General features: G+C 33.4%; 3 protein-coding genes, 1 non-coding gene and 1 pseudogene across 4 annotated transcripts; 3 read left to right on the forward strand and 2 right to left on the reverse strand.

Moving 5' to 3' along the window:
* The first annotated feature begins 1,160 nt into the window (after positions 1-1,160).
* On the forward strand, positions 1,161-3,108 carry LOC112083382 (root meristem growth factor 4). The gene is made up of 5 exons (XM_024151085.1): positions 1,161-1,251; positions 1,405-1,472; positions 1,592-1,727; positions 2,396-2,442; positions 3,100-3,108. Exons 1-5 carry the CDS (start codon positions 1,161-1,163, stop codon positions 3,106-3,108), a joined length of 351 nt encoding a protein of 116 aa, XP_024006853.1.
* On the reverse strand, positions 2,864-2,936 carry TRNAK-CUU. Its single transcript has one exon. It is a non-coding gene; the product is annotated as a tRNA-Lys (tRNA).
* Positions 3,056-5,448, reverse strand: LOC18012893 (WAT1-related protein At3g30340). The gene is made up of 6 exons (XM_006395191.2): positions 5,178-5,448; positions 4,915-4,977; positions 4,719-4,835; positions 4,217-4,616; positions 3,804-3,955; positions 3,056-3,355 (listed from the first exon to the last, which is right to left on the reverse strand). The coding sequence occupies exons 1-6, from the start codon at positions 5,363-5,365 to the stop codon at positions 3,181-3,183; spliced, it is 1,095 nt and encodes a 364-aa protein (XP_006395253.1). The 5' UTR covers positions 5,366-5,448; the 3' UTR covers positions 3,056-3,180.
* Positions 5,449-12,414: 6,966 nt separating this feature from the next.
* Positions 12,415-16,189, forward strand: LOC18012894 (O-fucosyltransferase 27). The gene is made up of 10 exons (XM_006395192.2): positions 12,415-12,797; positions 13,221-13,305; positions 13,502-13,572; positions 13,654-13,742; positions 13,841-14,084; positions 14,171-14,283; positions 14,383-14,473; positions 14,571-14,699; positions 14,794-15,344; positions 15,427-16,189. Exons 1-10 carry the CDS (start codon positions 12,600-12,602, stop codon positions 15,899-15,901), a joined length of 2,046 nt encoding a protein of 681 aa, XP_006395254.1. The 5' UTR covers positions 12,415-12,599; the 3' UTR covers positions 15,902-16,189.
* A 2,884-nt stretch (positions 16,190-19,073) lies between these two features.
* Positions 19,074-20,818, forward strand: LOC18012890 (annotated as a pseudogene).
* The last annotated feature ends 2 nt before the right edge of the window (positions 20,819-20,820 follow it).

Below are 20,820 nucleotides of genomic sequence, written 5' to 3' on the forward strand. Positions count from 1 at the left end.
TGCTCTTATGATATGAACTTTTTTTTTTGGTCGACAAATATGATATGATTTTAAACAAGAAATTTCATTTTGTTGAATTATATGGATTTTTAACTCAAAACTAATAAAGGTAAGAACTAGGAAGAGTGACCATCTGGGGCAACACGCCGTTAGTTCTAGTTTCTAGAAATAAGTATTAAGAATCCTAAGTTCTTTTAGTTAATTAAAACATTGATTATTTATTTAGTTAAGCTAATAAATCTATGTAAAGACACATTTACATGTTCCCAACCCCTGCACTTCATTTGATGCACTTCCTCGTGCCTTCTTCATTTGTAGCGATATCGCTATTCGCTAGTTGTTTATATTTAAACTTACGTCTTAATTAACATGTCGTTTCATTAATTCACATGAACATATTCTGATAACATGTTATTTAACATATACTTTGTGAGATAAAGAATTTGCAATTTCTCATTTCCTATTCTTTCTTTTTTAACCATATGAAAATTGTCTATGCATTTTTATTCTATGAAATTATAGATTCTAAAAAACCATCTGGTAATAACTAATAAATGAGCTAGTTTTGTCTAGTACTTATTTTAGTTTTTTTTTCTCTAAATTATAAAAGAGAGATTCGTAACATATTCCTAAATACGTTTTTCCAACTATTTTTCAATTAAATCACATCTCTTTTTGATCTTTATAATAAGCCTTGAAAAAACTATTAGACTGATGCTATTTATAGCACCAAACAAAATTTTCGTGAGACGGACTATTAGCTCTGTGATACAACATATATATGATCATTGCGTCGTTGAATTTGGGTTGAGAGGGTTCTCAACTGTCCATCTTTAAGCAAGCCCTACATTTATTAAATCACTATATATGACTTGGCTTTTTAAGTTTGCGAGGGGCCAACAGAGATATAAAATTATTGTTGATTATTGATAGTAAAGATGCACCTTGAAGCACTAATATTCTTTTTGTTATTACTAGACGACAGAAACCGTGCCCTTTTGACTCGGGTCTTTACTCGTTACCCATGAGACCAGAAAAAAAATATTCAAAATTGTAACTAATTTTATTGAGCACATTCCTAATATGTATGTATGCATCTCTTCTTCAAAAACAACAAGAGAAGAGAGAGAGACAACGTGGAAGAATCTATTTTGATAATCATGATGAGATTCACAATCATCATAATACTAGCTTTTCTTCTTATTACTCAAGCCCTAGAAGAGGACCATATCCTAGTCTATGCTCATGAAGGTGCCTTTACATAAAGATCCCTAATTTTACTTTTCTTCGCTACCTTACTCTTTCTCGCATAAAAGGTTGTTCTTTTTTTTCCAGAAGATTTGCTTATTTAAATAGCTATTAATAACTTTCTTTTACAACATATCCCTCGATTTATTCTGATAGGCGGAGATGCTGGTCACAAGAGTCTTGACTATCGTGAAGATAAAGATACATCGACACTCCATCGTAAAGTATATGTTTTTTTTGGGGGCTAATTAAAGTTTCAGTTTGTTTTCACAAAGACTTTCTCAAGTCATTTGTATATTTTAAATGAAATCAACCAATTATATCAATGTGTACATCATAACAGGAATTGTATGAATTCTCCAACATTGGTGCACCGAGGAAACTAAGGGCCAGGAGAACAACGAGAACCAAGGTGGCTAGAGCCGAGAAAAAGCACTTGATGGCGACATACAATGATAATTGGAGTTTAAAGATGTCAGGTGCATCAAAGCATTTGATGTTGGAGAGGAAATTAGGGTTTCATAAAAGAAGTAAGAGTTCTTCATTTAAATGGAAACCCAAGAAGAAAAAATCTTCTGGTCGATTTGTAGCTTTCTATGATGATTATCGTGGACCAGCACGTCATCCTCCTAGACATAACTTATAGGCTTTGATTGGTAACTTTGTGGAATGGCGGAATTGCGGAAAAAATCTTGCGGAATAGATTAAGCGACTTATAAGTCGCTTTTCTGCGGAATGATTTTTCCTTTGTATTTTTGTTAAGCAAAAACGCAGTCTGCGTTTTTGTGTGTATTTTTTTATTACGCGGATTTTTGTTGATTGGCAAAAAACCTGCGGAATTGTATTTAAAAACGCAATTCCGCCATTCCGCAGGTTACCAATCAGAGCCATAATCATAACAACAAAACTACATAGATTGTAATATTTGTAACATTTGTATATTTATCTTTTATTCATTCTTCTTCTTTTTTGGCTCAAAAAATAGTTTAATGCTTAAGCTTCGGTAATCATTATAAGTTGTTTGTACAAAGAACACTTTCTTTCTCCTTTATATGCAACAAACTTTATTTTTATTCTAAAATAGTTTAGTAAAAGTAGTGAACATGTCTTCATTCTAGATAGTAGATATGTTTTGGCTTTACTGCAGGAGATTATAAGAAGACCAATTTATTGGCAGATCTTGACACCACTAAGGTTTGTCTTGTGTTGTGTAAGGAGATCTCTCTTTTGTTTCTTGGGTTTATGTATTATACTATTATCCCTAAACGTTACTTATATTTTTAATATTTTTGTAGACTAACAGTCGTTACTTATCTTTACAAAATTATATAGACCTTGTATTGAAATTGATATCTGTAGTTTAGGCTTTTTGATATCGAAGTCCTTATAGGGAGAAAAAATATTTGTCTTAGGAAAAAGTGAGTGAGAGAAACACACGAAGGCAGTTAGGCTTTCCATTATTTGATCAAAATGGAATAAAAACTGATAATCTATGAATATATAATAAACTCTTGAATAAACTAGCTAACTTTTATTATAATAATCGATTTCGAATATTTTACTTTCCTAATATTCCTAAAAGGCAAAATCAATATTTAAAAACAAAAAACTAGAACGCCCACCGTGGGGCTCGAACCCACGACCACAAGGTTAAGAGCCTTGCGCTCTACCAACTGAGCTAGACGGGCATTTTACTTAATTTCTTCAATTATGATATATGATATTAAAGGTTAGCAAACTATTGTACATAATGGAATTTTTTTTCACTGGCACAAAGAACTAAACTAAGATTTTCCTTTTCAGGGACTCGAAATCTGAACTTCATATAATTTACTTCTGTATGTGTTACAGTTTCGGTGATATAATTTTCTATTAGACAGCTTATTCTTAGAATCATTGATCATATGCAAAACAGTTAAATATATTTTGAAATTATTTTCCAGAGACTACTGGATGGGCAGCACTATTGAGTTCCTTTGGAGCTGTCCCACAACCTTCAAGATCGAGATTTAATGGTTCTTGTTTGGTAACGGCTGCAGGCTTATCCTTGCTTTTTCCCCATAAAAGTATATAAAGTCCCACGATGATGACCACTGATCCTATCACACTTTTTGTCATGCCACATGTACATTTCACTTGTCAGAAATTAGTAGTAACAAAAGTCAAAAAGAACCATTTAAATATTTACCGACTACCGTTAATTATTTATCACACAAATTTAGGGTCTTTATAAGTTTCAAAGATATTCTATCAAATAATCTTTTTGTGTGCAATATGATGCATGCATGAATCATTTTGGCTTAATTTCAAATTTCCAATCCCACGTTGGTACGTAGATATATAAGCCACGCAGATGAAAGGGCCTTCACTCTTTGGTTTAGGCATATTATTCTATACAAGTCAATGAATAGCTAAAAATGTAATATGCGATATTGTATTAACAATGCGTGTGGTCCAGTTTTGAATTATATGTGTTGTGCCTACGCTGGAATTATTAGATATTAAAAAAGATATGAGAATAATGATAAATAAGTAGAAAGAAATTAGTAGGTTACCTTCCGCAGTAAATTTGCTCATGAAGAAAAGAGAAGCTTAAAATGGCAGCAAAGACTTGAATCAAAGGGATGAAGCTAGACGTGAAAACCGGACCTCTTTGCTGGAGACACCACGAAATTCCCACGTAGCACAATCCCGATCCCACGATACCCTAACAAGTACCGATCATAGTTGGTACATACGCATATATTCACTTAAGAACGATTTGATAAAATCACAATTTTTAGTATTTATTTTCATATATTTCTTTCTTCATATTGTAAAACCAGACGTCAAATGCAAACGAAAAGCGGGTTTTCTGTTTGTTTTATTTACTACTCCGTATATTTTATAAGAAGCCTAAAAAATGCGCATAATGTATTAGATAGAATAGATTTGGTAGGCAAAGTAAATAGTAAATTTGATTACTTACGGAATAAAGTAAAGCTAAAACTTGGAACCTCTCTTTAACCACCCACATGGATATGCTCCTCTCCGAGATCAAACTCAACAAAGCAGATTGGATCACACCAAAAAAAGAGAGGATCGTGGTGCTCGTGTATTGGCACGGATAAATCCGGCTTATTTTAGCTTGAACGATGAACCATGATGCCCATATTATGATTGCTATGATCAGCATGACCGAACCCATTGCCCACTTTTGGGCTATAGCAGCGTGTGAATCATGTGTCGTTTGTGTTTGCGTTTGAGCATTTTGTGGAGTTAAAGTGGGTCCTTTATAAAGCGTAAGCACCAAAGCTCCGCAAATGCATATCATTGTCCCTAACACTTTGGCTCTCCCTATGTTGCTCCTGATATTCAACGTCTCTTGCCTAATTATTCAGTATAAAATTATATTGTATAGTTAATAAAAATAATTGTGGTAGTTAGAGGAAAGAAATAGTGTAGAAATGTGTTTGATCGACTTTCATTACCTAAAGATGAGAGCCAACGCAAAAGTGACGGAAGGAACCATGTTGCTAAACGCTAAGGCGAAAGTGGCAGACGTATGTTGTAGTCCAATAAGAAAGAAGTATTGCACCAAACTTGTCCTGCAAATTTGCAGATGATCAAAATTTAGACAGTTTCTTAACTCTCCTTGTTGCTGAAACTCTATCAGAAGAAACTTACCCCAGAAGAGCGCTAAAGAAAAGTGAACACAAGATACTACCCGTGAGCTTTGGCCTGTTATGTCTACAAAAAGAGAAGCCATATTAATTTTCTTTCAAATGGAATACGAATGTATCTTTTTCTCAAAAGGATTTGTAATTCATATTTGTTGACTTGTACAAAAGAGGCTGAAACAAACAAAACCATGAATAGATTGGCTTGACTAGAGTGAAACCGTAACAAGTAGATGTATATTATATACACATTAATTTGGAAATACGTACCTTTCCAAGAAAATCGCAAATGGTATCAAGAACAGAGTTCCTGCGGCCAGTCGGTAAGTGGCGGCGACCATGCGGTTAATTCCTTGATTAAGCATCTTCTTGAACATAACGTTTACAACGCTTAGCCCAATGTTGATCATCGACATCATAAACACAGCCTTCCACAGTTTCGCATCAAACTTCACCATAATTGATTATATTATAAGTATCGATATTATATATGGGTGCCTTTATATATAGATATATATGTAGACAGTTGTCTTTATGTATTTTTCAGAAGTTGGTATGAAATAGAGATTTGATGAGTGTGTGACTATATATCGTGACTCAAGTAATGCTTAGAATCGTATCATTATCGCATTTGTCTTTAATTAGTTTCATTGTGCTTTGAACTTAGCTTTTTTGTCATTGTTCTCTCAACTATTCGTGACCAGGAGAGAGAGTGATTAATTAATGGAAACTTTCGTAACTTCCATCATCACAACGTGACATCATACGCAATTTATATGTTTATTTCACTTTAGAGTATAGAAAAACTAGGTTAAGAACATAAAGGTTTCAATAATGGCTTTATCGATCGTTAACCTTTTACCGCTATGATATGGGGTGTACAAATCTTACTATTACCATTCGGTAAAACGGTAAGGCGCAAAGTGGGAAGAGAAAAACTGTATAAAACATAGTAAAAATTTCTCAGACTAACCTTTAGGGTTAATGAAATGACAAACCTAACCTAACATATTGAAGGGCTTACTAGACTAACTTTATAAAGTTGGTTTAAGTTCATTTTATCCAGATGTTGAATATTATTACGAAAATGCTATTATGATTTTTTTTTATAAATTTTTTTTTTCGAAAAAACTCTAATTTCAAAAAAAACTTTTTAAAAAATCGAAATTTTTTTTGACAAAAAAAACATTTTTTTAAAATGAAAACAGCAAAAAAAAAAAACTAAACCAAAAACTAAAAAAAAAACCCTAATTCATCTTCTTCTCTCTCTCTTTCTTCTGCGCCGTTTTTTTTTCTCCCATGGAGCTGCTCTTCTTCATAACTTGGCAGCCTCCCTTTTTTCGCAGCTTTCTCTTCACAGCTTTCCTTTTGTTTCACAGATCTACACAGATCTTGCCTCAATCGCCGTTCAGAAACTTGTTCAGGTTTGTTTTTTTTCTCATATATCCTCATTTTTCTTATTTTTTCTTCTTTCTTCTTCGTCTTCCTCTTTCCCTTCGTCTTCTACTTTCTGTTTGGCGGAGGAGGAGTTTTACTGTTGGTGTTAGAGATCTCGGAAATATTGGCACGACTCTTAAGCGGCGTTCTCGCCGCATCGCGCACAACCGCACTGGACAGATGTTGTTTCGAAGAAATGGTGGTGTCCCGGAGGTTGACGGCGGCATAAGTTTTTTTCTGTAAAACCCGCAACCCTAATTTTTTTTGTTTCAGGTAAGTTTGGTAGATATATTTGGAAAACGATAAGTAGTTTGGTAGATTTATTGTATTTTTTTGTTGTAAAGTTCATAATATGTGATGGTAGATTTTTTTGAAAAACGATATGTAGTTTGGTAGATTATTAGTTATTTGATGGTAGATATTTAGAAAACGAAATATGGTTTGGTAGATTTATTAGTTATTTGATGGTAAAATTATTTTAGAGTAAAAACGATGTCATTTGGTAGATTTATTAGTCATCTAATGATAGACTTATTTGTAAAACGATGTGGTTTGGTAGATTTATTAGTCATTTAATGATAACTTATTTGAAAAATGATTTGTGTTTGGTAGATTTATTAGTTATTTATGGTAGATTTATCAGTCGTATATATTTGAATTTTATATACGAATGACAGTATTTGTTTATTTTCTTCTGACAGATTATGGGGTTTGCCATGGTGAACAAATCTTTGATGGGATATCCAGCATCGATCCGACATGTTTTACTATGAATTATAGATTTGCATTTGGTAGATTTGTTTTGAAATAATGGTAGATTTATTATTAAATTGATGGTATATCTGTATTTTGAATTTGTAAAAATGATAATTAGATTTTAAATGATAATATTGTTGTTTTCAAATTATATTTGTCGTAAAACATTGACCCAAACATTTTCACATTTTTACCATATTTGCTAGTAATGTTATTATTCAATTTAATTTATTTCTTTACTTTCACTATGATGTATATCATAACTGAATAAAATTTTAATCAAAACACATGACTAAAATCATTTGACATTGTGATGTTGTAAGAGTTTATGTAAATAGAGTTAAATGTAACAAATATTCAAAAATAAAAATAAAAAAATCATAAGTTAAGAGATGGTTATTACAGATATGACATATATGTTCAAAGTTAATATGAAAAACAAAGTTATCTTAGAGAAAATATATATCATAGAAAAAATATTCATGTTAGAAATTGTTGACCATTGATTATGGCATCTATATCGTAAATATCAATAATCATCTGTGATCGAATCACAGTTAACCGACATAATCTTAGCAAACTCATGCAAAGAAAACGTTAATGGTAACAAAACCAACTCAAATATAACCATGGAACAAGTCTACCATATGTACGAAACTTGTTTAACATACGACAGTTCAAAAAAAGTCTACCACACCTCTGGTTTTTTCGTAGATAGGACAATACTTTCAGGACAAAAAAGTAATTTCAATCTATAAAGTCAAATGTCTGCCAAACATTAACAACTAAGTCTACCTCAAGCATGAAAAATAACTCTACCATATATATAAGTCTACCATAAGCACCTCATATGTCTACCAGATCGAGGTTATCTTTGTAAATATCAAACTTAATTAATCTACCACATGATTATTATAAGAAGTCTACCATACGTACGATAACTCTACCAGATTACATAAACTCTACCAAACAAACAAACATATCTACCAATATTCTGTAAGTCTACCTCATGTAACAAATAATCTACCACTCACCGGAATAAATTTTACTTGAATTTAAATCTACCACAAAACAAACATATCTACCACAAAACAAATAAATCTACCAACATTCTGTAAGTCTACCTCATGTAACAAATAATCTACCACTCACTGGAATGAATTTTACTTGAATTTAAATCTACCACAAAACAAACATCTCTACCACAAAAGCGAAAAATCTACCAACAAGATATAACTCTACCATAAAACAGATATATCTACCATCACGTATTGACACATAAATCTACTACCAAAAGACATAAGTTTACCAACTCAGAAAATAAATCTACTTCATTGTCAATAAATCTACCGAGAAAGTCAACGCTTTCTTTAACAAGTCTACCAACACCTTTGACAAGTCTACCATTCATAACAACAAATCTACCGAAACATAATAAATCTACCTCTCATCGTCAAAACTCTACCAAGATAAGTCTACCAACATTTGTAAACTCTACCAACTCTCAAATAAATCTACCATCGACCTAATAACTCTACCGACAAAATTTTTACGTTGACCAAAATTTGATAAGGACTTATCAAATTTTCAGCGCTATAATCTGTCTACATGGCATTAAAAAAGTAATGGCATTTTTGTAATTAGGTTTTTTTTTAACAAAGACAAAAATGGTGTTTTGGGTATGCTAAGTTAGTTTTATAATAAAAATAAAAATACGCCAAACAAATAATATAGATACTTTCTAAGGTTAGTGTAGTAATCCATCCTAAAACATATACCAAAAGTGTTATTTGACACGTTCGGTAAAACGGTAAGGCAAAGTGGGGCGAGAGAAAATCTGTATAAAACATATACTAAAACGGTTCTTTAACTAAAAAAAATAAAAATAAAAATACCAAAACGGTTTGGAAGGTGTTTCTTGCTTTATACCTTTTTTGTTACTGTTATCTCCAGATCTGGTTATCTCCTAAAACTCTCTCTTGCTTTCTTTTACTGTCCTTAATTTTCTTCATAACTGATGTTAAACTACATATATTATAATTTACTAAGAAGTAATCCAGATATTATATATTATATAATTTAAGTAATGTAACACACCTTTTTATAGGAAACAGTAAACGTTTATCTCTTTATGTCATCTATCAGATGCAATATGTTGTTTACAACTTACAACTAACAACACAATTTTAGCTTGGCGTAGTATGTTAGTTTTGCTTAAATTGCTTTAGGGTTGGAAAAAACGATTGAAAATCACATAAATTCGTGTTTAAATATGTTTATAACAGAAGTTACTACGATAAATTCAAAACTACGTAGTTTTACTCAAATAATATTTTATAATATTTAGAACTACATGAAATTGTTGATTATTGATAAATCAATATAATATTTAAGTTTTGAAAATAATTTTGATATCTTTTTGTAATCCGCACCCACTTTGGATACTCGTCAACAAAGTGGAAGCCATGCTTTTCATTATGATTTAGAGTGGTGTGTTTACCATATAATGAAACAGAACACTGTGTTGTTAGAAGAATCCTAATAAAAACAGAGATTTAATCAGCCGAAGTAAGAAATAAATATAAACAAAGATCTAATCAGGCAATATATAAAAAGCATCTATACGACCAAGACGCACGTTTTTAATTTGATTGATTTTAGTTTCACTTTCTTTAGAGCATATGAAGGCAGTAGTTTAGAAAAGTATGTCTTTTGGTTTATGGAGTAAATATGCTATTTTCCATTATTTTGATTGTGTTGCTTTCAATAATATATATACATTTAACGAATTTAAATATAAATGGATAAGACAACGACCTTTTGGGTCAACTTTCCAATTAAATTGAAAATAAAGTCTTACACGGGGTAAGTAGCAGAATTAAATGGATAAGACAACGACCATGTAACCATATTAGTACAAAGAAACCACAATGATATAAAAATTCTAAATGTTAGTCTTATTATTTTAATTTAGAGTTTGGAAAATAATTAATATGCAGACATTTGTAAGGAAAATGTTAATTAAGACTCCTGTAAATATTAGTACAATTAACTTAAACCTACACAGATTCATAGGCAATGTTTTTTTTAAAATTAGATAATTTGAAGATTTTGATTCGAGTCGATATCCTTTCGTACTACAGTTAAATCCAAATTTCAAGTTGGGATAGTAGTCAACTAAGTGAAGGACTTATTTTTCCAACTATTGAAGTTAGGGTGTTTGGTATGAAATGGAAAAGAACCATAGTTGTTCCAAGATTCTCAATTAAAAGTAGAGATCTGATCTGACAATAAGAAGCATATATACTTCGTTAATTCGTGAAATACTTTAGATATATAATATCGTATATATATATAAATAAAGATTTGAAAAGAGTTTTCAAGATGTTAATGGAGGTAAGAACAATGCGTCAAATCTTGTCACAAAATGTGATGCTTTGCTTAGCTCCGAGTATCTTTCATTTGTTTATTTCAATTCGGTTCCTTTACGGTCTCTTGACATATAAACTATTTATTTCAATAATGATATATCTATATAACCTCTATATACATATTTCAATTATCCGTCTCATCCATTATTCAATTGTTATTTTGGAGAGTAGGTTAACCTTCAACCATTTCAGATTTACTAATCAAAACCTAAAAGTTAAGTAATTCTTGTACGCTGATCACATATAATTCATTTATCATATTTTTCAAACAGGTCGAAGCATAATTGTTCTAACTTTACATTTAAGAACTAACCAGACATAAAGTATATTCACCTTTTAGCATTTTCAGAGACCGGTTTTGTGGTCACGAAACGGAAAACGTATCCAATTTTTATATTTAAACTTCTAGTTCAAAACCAATTTAGTCCATATTATGTATATCATATATATATATATATATTTGGGTCAGGATATTACTTATATATTGTTTATATCTTTCTTAATCTTTTTTTTTTGGTTTTAAACTCTTCTATATACGAAATCATAATATCCTTAAACTGTTTTTTTTTTTTAATATCCTTCAACTGTTCCCATATTCTTTTCATTTTTATTTTTTAAAAAAAAATTCAAATAGGGGCATTCCGAGAACGTGATATGTTATAAACGTTTACAAAATTCCAAATGTTTTCACCCTTCTTTTTCCATTTTAGAACGTGATACGTTATATATTCTCTAACCATCGTTTCATAAATCGTCTTTGTACCTATTATGCATCTACTGAAAAAGTTTAGCAAAAAAAGAAAAGCTCTTGTTGTGACACTAAAACCGAATAAACCAGTTAGATCTTTTTAGTTTGTAAATCGACCACCTCTAAAAGCCGCCTTTTACACTAAGTCATGTTGAAATAAAATCGGAAAATATTCTAAGATATTCGTCATCAGATATTAATCATCAAAAACACAATACTCTATTGAGTTCAACTCTCATAATTCAGACTTAATTTGATAAATAGTAATTAAAAACAGTTTATTAATTAATAAATAGGTACACCGGCAGAATCGTGGGTGAAATTTGGCATTTTATTTACTAATTTATTTTTAGATATAAAGTCATTTAGTATTTTGATAAATGGACACACACTAGCTAGTACAAGGCTTCAAATAATGATACATAACTCAAATATAATAATTAACACCCATAACAATAACTATTCATTATGGAATATGGAATCAAACCACAAAACTCATAGCAAATCTGGAACTCCCCGGATTGCAATCTGAATTTCCAAAGAAGAGAGAAAGCAACATTGCATTGTGAACCATTATATATCGGAATCGGATATGATACTAGATCATAGATCGAGTTACCACAGGAGGAGATTGTTTCCAAAACCAATGCTGGAACACATATCGGTAGGAAATAACGAGAGATCCGTTGCAAGAAACACAAACGCTGCAAAAGACGAGGGAAAAAAACCAACACGTCGATGTCCAAACCATCACCATCAATCTATAGCTGCCGCACCGAGATGTTATAATCATCCACCCATAGTCTCTATGTGCATTACTAGTTTACTACTTTTTAATCTATTTCTTTATTGTTTTTATAATATATCCGTTAACTCTTACTTTTACCAAAACTAATGAAAAGTCAAACTGAAACAAGACTTTGAAACTCTGATGATATGTTTTTAATAATTTGTATTGCAATCAAGGAAAGAAATAGTTGTCCGTTTCCGACCGGAAGTTTTAAAACTTTGTTTCGTAATCAAAATACAGTAAAAAACAAAATATAAAAATTAATCATCAGATAGCTGTAATAAAGTGAGATTCACGTGCGAAATAAGCGCGTGGTGGGTAAAACATAGAAAAATAAGTAAAAATTCAATGTAAGCAGATTTTTTTTCAGAGACCAAACAACCCATTGTCCGATCAACACCGATCTACTTCTCCAGACATGTTCTCACACGTGTCTCTTTCGAAGTCCGATTCGACTTTTCTTCGACTCTAGTCTCCTGTTATGTTCTTCTCCATTAGTAGAACTTAGGTGAATCGAGTGAGTGAGAGAGATGAAGGGGGAAGGTAAAGTGTTCTTGAAGTCGCGTATGAAATGGATTGGTCTTCTCGGTCTTGTCTTGTCTGCTCTCTCTCTCATCGTCCATTTTCTTCTCGCCGGATTCACCGACGACTCCATCTCCGATTACTCAATCCCTGTCACTATCTTCTCCTGGAGACCCGTCTTCGACAATCCCAGATTCGCCCGACATGTATCTCTCTCTCTCTCACACTCACTTTCTCTCTCATTTTGATTTTCAAGTGTTTAAGTGGATCTCCATTGTCGTGGAGAAAAGATTAATATAGAATCACAAGAAAATTTTATTTAATCTTCTCGAGTGGGCCATTCTTCTGGGTATCTTCAATTGCATTGGAAAATCTTAAATTTCTTTCCTTAAAAAGTTTCAAAGCTATTTTTTTTGGTTTTGCTTAATTTCTTTGTGTTGTAGCCGTAATTATGTCTCTCTCCCTTTATTAGTTTAAAAATTTTAGATTTGGATAAAGATTTAACTGTTAGCTTCACTCACAATTCGTGATTTTTTGGCTTACATATTCATATATACACTTATATTTATGCAGTGATACTCTGTGTTTCAGCTTTTGATCTTAAGAGTTATTTTCTATGCATGTTACAGACTCCATTGTACAGAAGACTCTGGGGTCCAACAAGGCATGTGGCGCCATTACTTCCCGATGCTAATCCTAGAGGCTACCATTCAGGTTTGCTTCTTTTAGAAAATTCATGTTTTTTTCCTGCTTTAACGGATCTGGAACTGAATCTTTGAGATTGTGTCCCTTTTAGAGTAGATATTAACTCTGAGTCATAGTTGACCTTGTTGTCTTTTGATCAGTTGACATATTTTTGAATTAAACGTATCTCATTATGTTTGTTTGGTTTGTAATTTGGTTGCAACAGATCCTCCGGCAAGGACAAACGGTTTTGTTTTCGTTAGAATACAAGGTGGTTTCCATGAGATTAGAAATTCGGTAAGAAGAAGGAAAATTCAGATGATCTTGACATTTCAATCAAGTGTGAATTTTCTCATGGCTCATTTTGTGTGTTTGTAGATTCCTGACGTTGTAGCCGTTTCTCGACTTCTTAACGCCACTCTAGTTATTCCTGAGATCCAATCAACAACCAGCAGCAAAGGGATTAGGTTCGGACTTAATTATTGAAAATTTATACTCCTATGATTGATGTTGTTGATTTGGTTCTTTGTTCTAGTTTCATTGATACGTTGTTGTTTACAAGCAGCTCACAATTTAAGAGCTTTGCATATTTGTACAATGAAGAGCACTTCATGGCTTCAATTGCAAATGACGTTAGAGTTGTTAAAACTCTTCCTAAGAACCTCAAATGGGCTAGAAGAAAGAAACAAATTCCTTCCTTTAAAGTCTCTTACGGATCCTCGCCTTACTACTACTTACACCATGTTCTGCCTGTTCTCATTAAGCACTCAGTCGTTGAACTAGTTGTCCCTAACGGTGGATGCTTACAAGTAATGATCAATTTCTTCATCTTCTTAATAATCATTTCTCTATTGTTTTAATCATTGACTATAATCTGATTGATTTCTTCATGTAGGCCATACTTCCAAGCGATCTTGAAGAATATCAAAGGCTACGGTGTAGGGTTGCGTTCCATGCCTTACAATTTAGGAAAGAGGTTCAAGAACTTTCCACTAAAATATTGCAAAGGCTAGTTTCTTCAAGACCTGTGTGACTTCTTTTGTTAGTTTGCCTTTATATTAATCCTTTTTTGCGCTCTCTTATCTTCTTCATGTGTTCCTTTTACAGGATGAGACCTTTGGGACGACCTTTCATAGCCTATGATCCAGGGATGACAAGAGAAGCCTTGGCCTATCATGGTTGTGCTGAACTGTTCCAGGTACTTTAAAGTTTGTAGTATTGTTCAGTTTGAGAAAAAAAGAGTTTCATAGTGAATTGTGGTTTACGTGTATACTGCATTTTGGAGCTATTTGAAGGATGTTCATACTGAGTTGATTCAACATAAACGAGCTTGGATGATAAAACGTGGGATTGTCAAAGGGAAGCTCTCTGTAGACTCAGCCGAGCAACGCCTCGCGGGCTTATGTCCTCTGATGCCAGAAGAAGTAAGCAAGTGTATAACTATCTAAGAATCATAGTTCGATGAAGTAACAAAACCTGTATTAAAGGCTTTTGGCTCTCTCTCTCTCTGTGTCTCAGGTTGGTATTCTTCTACGAGCTTACGGATACTCATGGGACACAATCATATATGTTGCCGGGGGAGAAGTCTTTGGCGGGCAGAGAACGCTTATTCCATTACACGGCATGTTTGAGAATGTAGTTGACCGGACTTCTCTCAGTACTGGATGGGAGCTCGCTAAAATGTATGGGCGTGAGGCGAAACATAAAGATATCAAACCAAAGACACCTCCTTCTATCCAGGAAGAAACGAAACATGATTCATTGAAGAGCACAAGACAAAGGCCTCAACCGCTTCCGCCTCCACCGGCTAGGCCTAAGTACTACAACGTTGAAGGTTGGTGGGGTTGGGTGGCTGAGAGTGACAATGAGCCAGAGAACACGGTTATTGAGCTGAGAACTAATGCTCACAAGTTGTTGTGGGAAGCGATTGATTACGTTGTGAGCGTTGAAGCTGATGTGTTTATCCCTGGATTTGATCGTGACGGTAAAGGACATCCGAGTTTCGCTAGTTTGGTGATGGGCCACCGGCTTTATCAGTCTGCTTCTGCAAAGACATTTAGACCAGACAGGTAATGTAATGAATGTAACATCATCCTATTTGAAAGAGATTCACTTTGGACCAGATTGGTAATAATCTTGAAATATTTGTAGGAAACAAATTGCAATGGTTTTGGAAGAGATCCGAGACCACATGTACGAGGCGAATCACACTTGGATAACATCGGTTAGGAAGCTTCTCAAGAGAAGTATACTTGAGGGTCTAATAGAATCTTCCAAGAGATCAAAAGCCTTTAGCTTTCTTTCGCATCCTGTACCCGAGTGTTCTTGCATTAGACGGGACCATCCAGTTTCAAACGCATCACTGATCAAAGCAGATCTCGGGGTGACATACCGTTGTCCGCAAGGAATGGATGGGGTTGTTATTGAGAGATCAAAGGATTATAAGAACGCAGAGAAAGAAGAGGATCTTGATGAAGAGGACTTGTCGTCTTCAGGATTGTTCTTTGGTCACAAGGGAAGTGGAGGGAACAGTAATGGTAACAATGAGACTGTAAATTCTGAAGCTAACAACAAGGAGGAAGGCCAACTTGAAGATCAAGAAGAGCTTGAAGGCAGCGAAAGATAAGCTCTAAAAACATAATCAGTTTTTGAGTGAAGATGCATTAGCTTATATAGACAGCGAGCAAGTCGCCAGGTACCAAAGTAGATCTAACTAGGAAGCTCACTTCTTGGGGTTGCGGTATTTTCATCTGTTCTCATTATTAGTTTGTAGCTTGCTCGTTGTGTTAGGTTGTGTATTAGGGCAGATTTCTTACGCGCATGGGCAAAGGAAAAAATTTCGTTGGGCCTTCTATGGGCATTTTGGACTATTCATATTCGTTTTTTGATTAATATCATTAAGAAGTCGGGTGTATTTAGTTGTCTCAGAAAGTAATTTAAAGTAGCTCATCATAAGAAAGACGTTAACCAATAACCATGAAATAAAACTAAACAAAACGAGAAAAAAAAATCAATGAAATAAAATTACTGAATGCTAATTTGTACTACCTTATTACAAGAATTCAAGCAAACTGTACAATGAGACAAGAGTATCTAGACAGCGAAGGTGTAAGAGGGTGCTACAGAGGAATTAAGATGGAAATATTGTAGAAAATACAAAACCAAAATCAAGCGAATTCCACTTGATACAGGCCCAATAGAAAATGGCTCAATTAATAAATAACCATGTAGAATTATATTGAAGGAGAAAAAAAATGACCCAATAGTCGCATTTTTTCGACAGAAAAGAAAAGAAAAAGAATAGAAGTGAAACAAAACGTTGGTAGAATAAAGAAGTAAAGGGAAAAGAAAAGAAAACGAATAAAAGTGAAAAAAATGTTGAAATAAGAGTAAAAAGGAATGTTGAAATCAAGCAAATTTTTGTAACCCATCTTCAAGTGAATTTGCACATGTTAAAATTATGGTTGCACTGCATCTCACTGGAGTGAAAAAGTAAAGTTGTATCTTCAACCTCAAAGTGTTATAGGAATCAATCCACTGTAGTAGTGCCCTTATCAGTATTAGTGTGCCGAATAAAAGCATGTCACATATCCTCCACCCGAGACTTAACGTTCAGAGCATTAAAGATCCATAGGGTACACTATAGATGAAGTAAATTTTTAAGAAAGAGAGCATGGAGAACATAGGATTTTTGCAAAAAATAAAAACCAGAAGCATAGGAGAAACTTATAAAGAAGAAAATTGAGTAAACGCCATAGTTCTAAATGAGCTAAATTTTTGTTTTTCAAATATGTTTTTACTTTAAATCTAAGAGAGTTGATTTTAACTTATACAACTAATAAAATTCTATTTTCTTAATAGAAAACACTATAATGAATTAATAGTGCACCCCTAATAAAATCGTTAGTATATTCCTTATAAGCGTTTTTAGCACAATTTTGAAATATACATATAATGATAAAAATATAAAACTTTGATATATGTATTAAAAATAATATTCAAAATATAAATAATTTATAATAATATATTGACCCTTTAAATATTTTCTTAGTTACGCGACTGATTTTACTAGTGTGTTGTAAGAACTATATATCTAGAAAATTTGTTTAAACATTCACTTTTAGAACAACTGTTTGTGGAATCATATTTCATTTAAGTTTTTCGAGCCTGTACATATTAAATCAAAATTCAAAGGTTGACACTGTGTATTTTAATCCAATATGTTCATAACAAGATTTATTTAGGGTGTGTTTAGTGTTATTGGTTTGTGTATTTAGAGAGAGTTGTAAGGATTTTAGAATTTAAATAATTTTTTCATTTTAAAAAGAATTTCAGGTTTTCTTTTAAGATTTTCGATTTTAGTAGATTATTAAGATTCTCTAGGTACAAGATAGTTATAAACTTAGGTAGAGTTAATTTTTAAATGTGTTTTGTTAAACATCTTCTAGAAATTGTATCAAATTTCATACGTTGTTATTATTCTATGCCTTCCAAAATTTGCAGGTACATACTACTACCTTTTTAATACGTTTCTAATTTTTATATGTTCGTGTCAGTTCTAGTAATGGAACATAAGCAATTTTTTTCCATCTTAGAGCTATCCATCTTAGAACATAAACATAAGCATCATCTCTAACATCCTCTGATTGCTGGATCTGGTGTTCTTAACTCTCAGTATAATAAAAAAAGTAGTTCTAATCATCCGTTAATGGTTTAAGGATGTGACGGAAAATAATACGGTGAAGGAAATGTGATCATGGTATGAAAAAGATTTGAAGACTTGAAAGAAGTTATATATCGTGAGGTTTGAGAAAGAAAAAAATGTGTAGAATCAATAAACCAATAACACCAAAATTTCAAACAAAGACAGAGTATTTTATTTTAGGGATATTTTATTTGAATAACACGAGACTTTGGTTGATAGCGTTTTGAAAAATCTTACTTGAATAACACGAGACTTTTGATAGCGTTTTGAAAAATCTTACTTGAATAACACTAGAATCTTTATAAAATCCAAATCTTTAAAACTCTATCAAACCAATAACACCCCTTTAGATTTTCCTTTTTTTTTATCGACACTTATTGGAGAGTTGATTTATAAAGATTTTTAGAGTTTAAGATTCTATAGTTATTAGTTTGTGGATTTTTACATTCTTAATAGATTCATCTGTTATTCATTTAGAGATTATAAAAATCAGTTGTTATTGATATGATGATTTTTATAATCTAATCAAAATCCATTGTTATTCAAAAAGTTTGCATTTTAATGATTCTATGATTCTGTTATAATCTAGTGTTATTGGCATAATGATTCTTTGTAATTTAATTCATAAATCATGATTCTCAAAATACTACCTATATCCCTTGGATTCTCAAAATCTGTCATATTAAAAAATTCTTAATAGATTGTTTAAATCCATAAAACTCTCTCTAAATTTTACAAATCCAACAAAACTCTTAAAAATTTGACAAATCTCATGATTTTTAAAATCAACTAAAATCTTCATAAATCCAACTCCCAATAACTTCCCTTAGATTTTCCCTTCTTTTTTTTTTAAATTATCGACACTTAGATTTTCCTTTTATTTAGTTTACAAAGAATAGGCAAATTCGTTTTGAGGTATAAATAGGAGAGGGCAAAATCAATCCAGATCAATATACAGAATTCTAATTGAGACTTTCTTCTTGGAGCGTTATTTTAATAACAAAATCTAACACTAGAAATTGTTTGCGATTCAAGTTAGGTTTCGATTCGCTAGGGTTTCATTGAATAGAAGTTCCGGAGTGGATTTTGAACCATGGAAGTAGATGATGGTTACGTGGAGTATGTTCCAGTGGTGGAGCGTAGAGCGATGAAGATACTTCATCGGAAGAGAAAGGTGTCGGAGTTGCATGAAGAACCTGACAAGGCTGAAGCTAAACCTAGCTTGCTCGTTCAAGCAACTCAGCTCAAGCGAGATGTAAGTGCCACCGAGCAATTTTGCAAGAGAAAGAGATGATGGAGCATTTATCTGATAAGAAGACGCTTATGTCTGTTCGTGAATTGGCCAAAGGTATCACTTACACAGAGCTTCTCTTAACAGGCTGGAAACCCCCCTTTGCATATTAGGAACATGTCAAGGAAACAGATTGCATTGCTTAGGAAGCAATGGCATGTCAAAGTTAACGGTGAAGATATTCCTCCTCTGATCAACAACTTCGAGGGTATGAAGTTTCCGAGACCTCTTCTCCGTACGCTCAAGGATCAAGGAATAGTGAACCCGACTCCAATCCAAGCTCAGGGTCTTCCTGTGGTTTTGTCAGGTAGAGATATGATTGGCATTGCGTTCACTGGTTCGGGAAAGACGTTGGCTTTCGTGCTTCCCATGATCATGATAGCTCTGCAAGAGGAGAGAATGATGCCTGTCGCTGCTGGAGAAGGTCCCATTGGGCTTATTATTTGTCCGTCTAGAGAGCTTGCGAGGCAGACTTATCAAGTGGTTGAACAGTTTGTGGCTCCTCTAGCCGAGGCTGGATACTCGTCATTGAGGTCGTTGCTATGCATTGGAGGTGTGGGTATGAGATTACAGTTGGAGGTTGTTAAGAAGAGAGGTGTTCACATCGTTGTTGCAACCCCTGGGAGGTTGAAGGATATTCTTTGCCAAGAAAAAGATGAGCTTAGATGCTTGCAGGTACATGACACTTGATGAAGCAGATAGGTTGGTTGATTTGGGTTTCGAAGATGACATAAGGCAAATCTTTGACCATTTCAAGTCTCAGCGTCAAACACTTCTGTTTTCTGCCACAATGCCTACAAAAGTTCAAGTCTTTGCCAAAAGTGCTCTGGTGAAACCTGTAACTGTTAACGTGGGAAGAGCTGGAGCTGCGAATCTCGATGTAAAACAGAAGATTAAATACGTCAAACAAGAAGCAAAGATTGTTTGCCTCCTCAAGTGCCTACAGAAAACCCCTCCACCGGCTTTAATATTCTGTGAGAACAAAGCTGATGTTGATGATATTCACGAGTACTTGTTACTGAAAGGAGTGCAAGCAGTGGCCATCCATGGAGAAAAACATCAAAAAGAGAGAGAGTACGCAATCTCTTCGTTCAAAGCTGGGGAAAAAATGTCTTGGTCGCGACCGATGTTGCTTCAAAGGGTTTAGATTTCCCTGATATACAACACGTAATCAACTACGACATGCCTGCGGAGATTGAGAACTATGTGCATAGGAGAGGACGAACAGGTCGGTGTGGGAAAAAAGGGAGAGCAACTACGTTTATAAACAAGAACCAAAGCGAAACCACGCTGCTCGATTTGAAACACTTGTTGCAAGAAGCTAAACAGAGGATTCCGCCTGTCCTTGCTCAGCTGAATGATCCAATGGAAGAAGCAGAGACCATTGCTAGTGCAAGTGGTGTCAAGGATTGTGTTTATTGTGGCGGTCTCGGACATCGTATTCGAGTGTGTCCAAAACTGGAGCACCAGAAGAATGTGGCCATATCTAATTCTAGAAAAGACTATTTTGGCTCTGGTGGATATAAAGGAGAGATATAATCCTGTAGCA

Source organism: Eutrema salsugineum, unplaced genomic scaffold (assembly GCF_000478725.1).
Source record: "Eutrema salsugineum unplaced genomic scaffold, Eutsalg1_0 scaffold_6, whole genome shotgun sequence".
In the NCBI taxonomy this organism is placed as follows: Eukaryota; Viridiplantae; Streptophyta; class Magnoliopsida; order Brassicales; family Brassicaceae; genus Eutrema; species Eutrema salsugineum.

Bases quoted from the DNA above. Each gene is read 5' to 3' on its own strand.
- LOC18012894 (XM_006395192.2), top strand. From the start codon at position 12,600: ATGAAGGGGGAAGGTAAAGTGTTCTTGAAGTCGCGTATGAAATGGATT. The intron at 14,700-14,793 runs GTAAGCAAGTGT...TCTGTGTCTCAG, and splicing joins GTCCTCTGATGCCAGAAGAA to GTTGGTATTCTTCTACGAGC. The intron at 15,345-15,426 runs GTAATGTAATGA...AAATATTTGTAG, and splicing joins AAGACATTTAGACCAGACAG to GAAACAAATTGCAATGGTTT.
- LOC18012893 (XM_006395191.2), bottom strand. From the start codon at position 5,365: ATGGTGAAGTTTGATGCGAAACTGTGGAAGGCTGTGTTTATGATGTCG. The intron at 4,617-4,718 runs GTAATGAAAGTC...CTGAATAATTAG, and splicing joins GCGTTGGCTCTCATCTTTAG to GCAAGAGACGTTGAATATCA. The intron at 3,356-3,803 runs GTAACCTACTAA...CATGACAAAAAG, and splicing joins GAGCAAATTTACTGCGGAAG to TGTGATAGGATCAGTGGTCA.
- LOC112083382 (XM_024151085.1), top strand. From the start codon at position 1,161: ATGATGAGATTCACAATCATCATAATACTAGCTTTTCTTCTTATTACT. The intron at 1,252-1,404 runs GTGCCTTTACAT...TTATTCTGATAG, and splicing joins CCTAGTCTATGCTCATGAAG to GCGGAGATGCTGGTCACAAG. The intron at 1,728-2,395 runs GTGCATCAAAGC...GCTTTACTGCAG, and splicing joins TTGGAGTTTAAAGATGTCAG to GAGATTATAAGAAGACCAAT.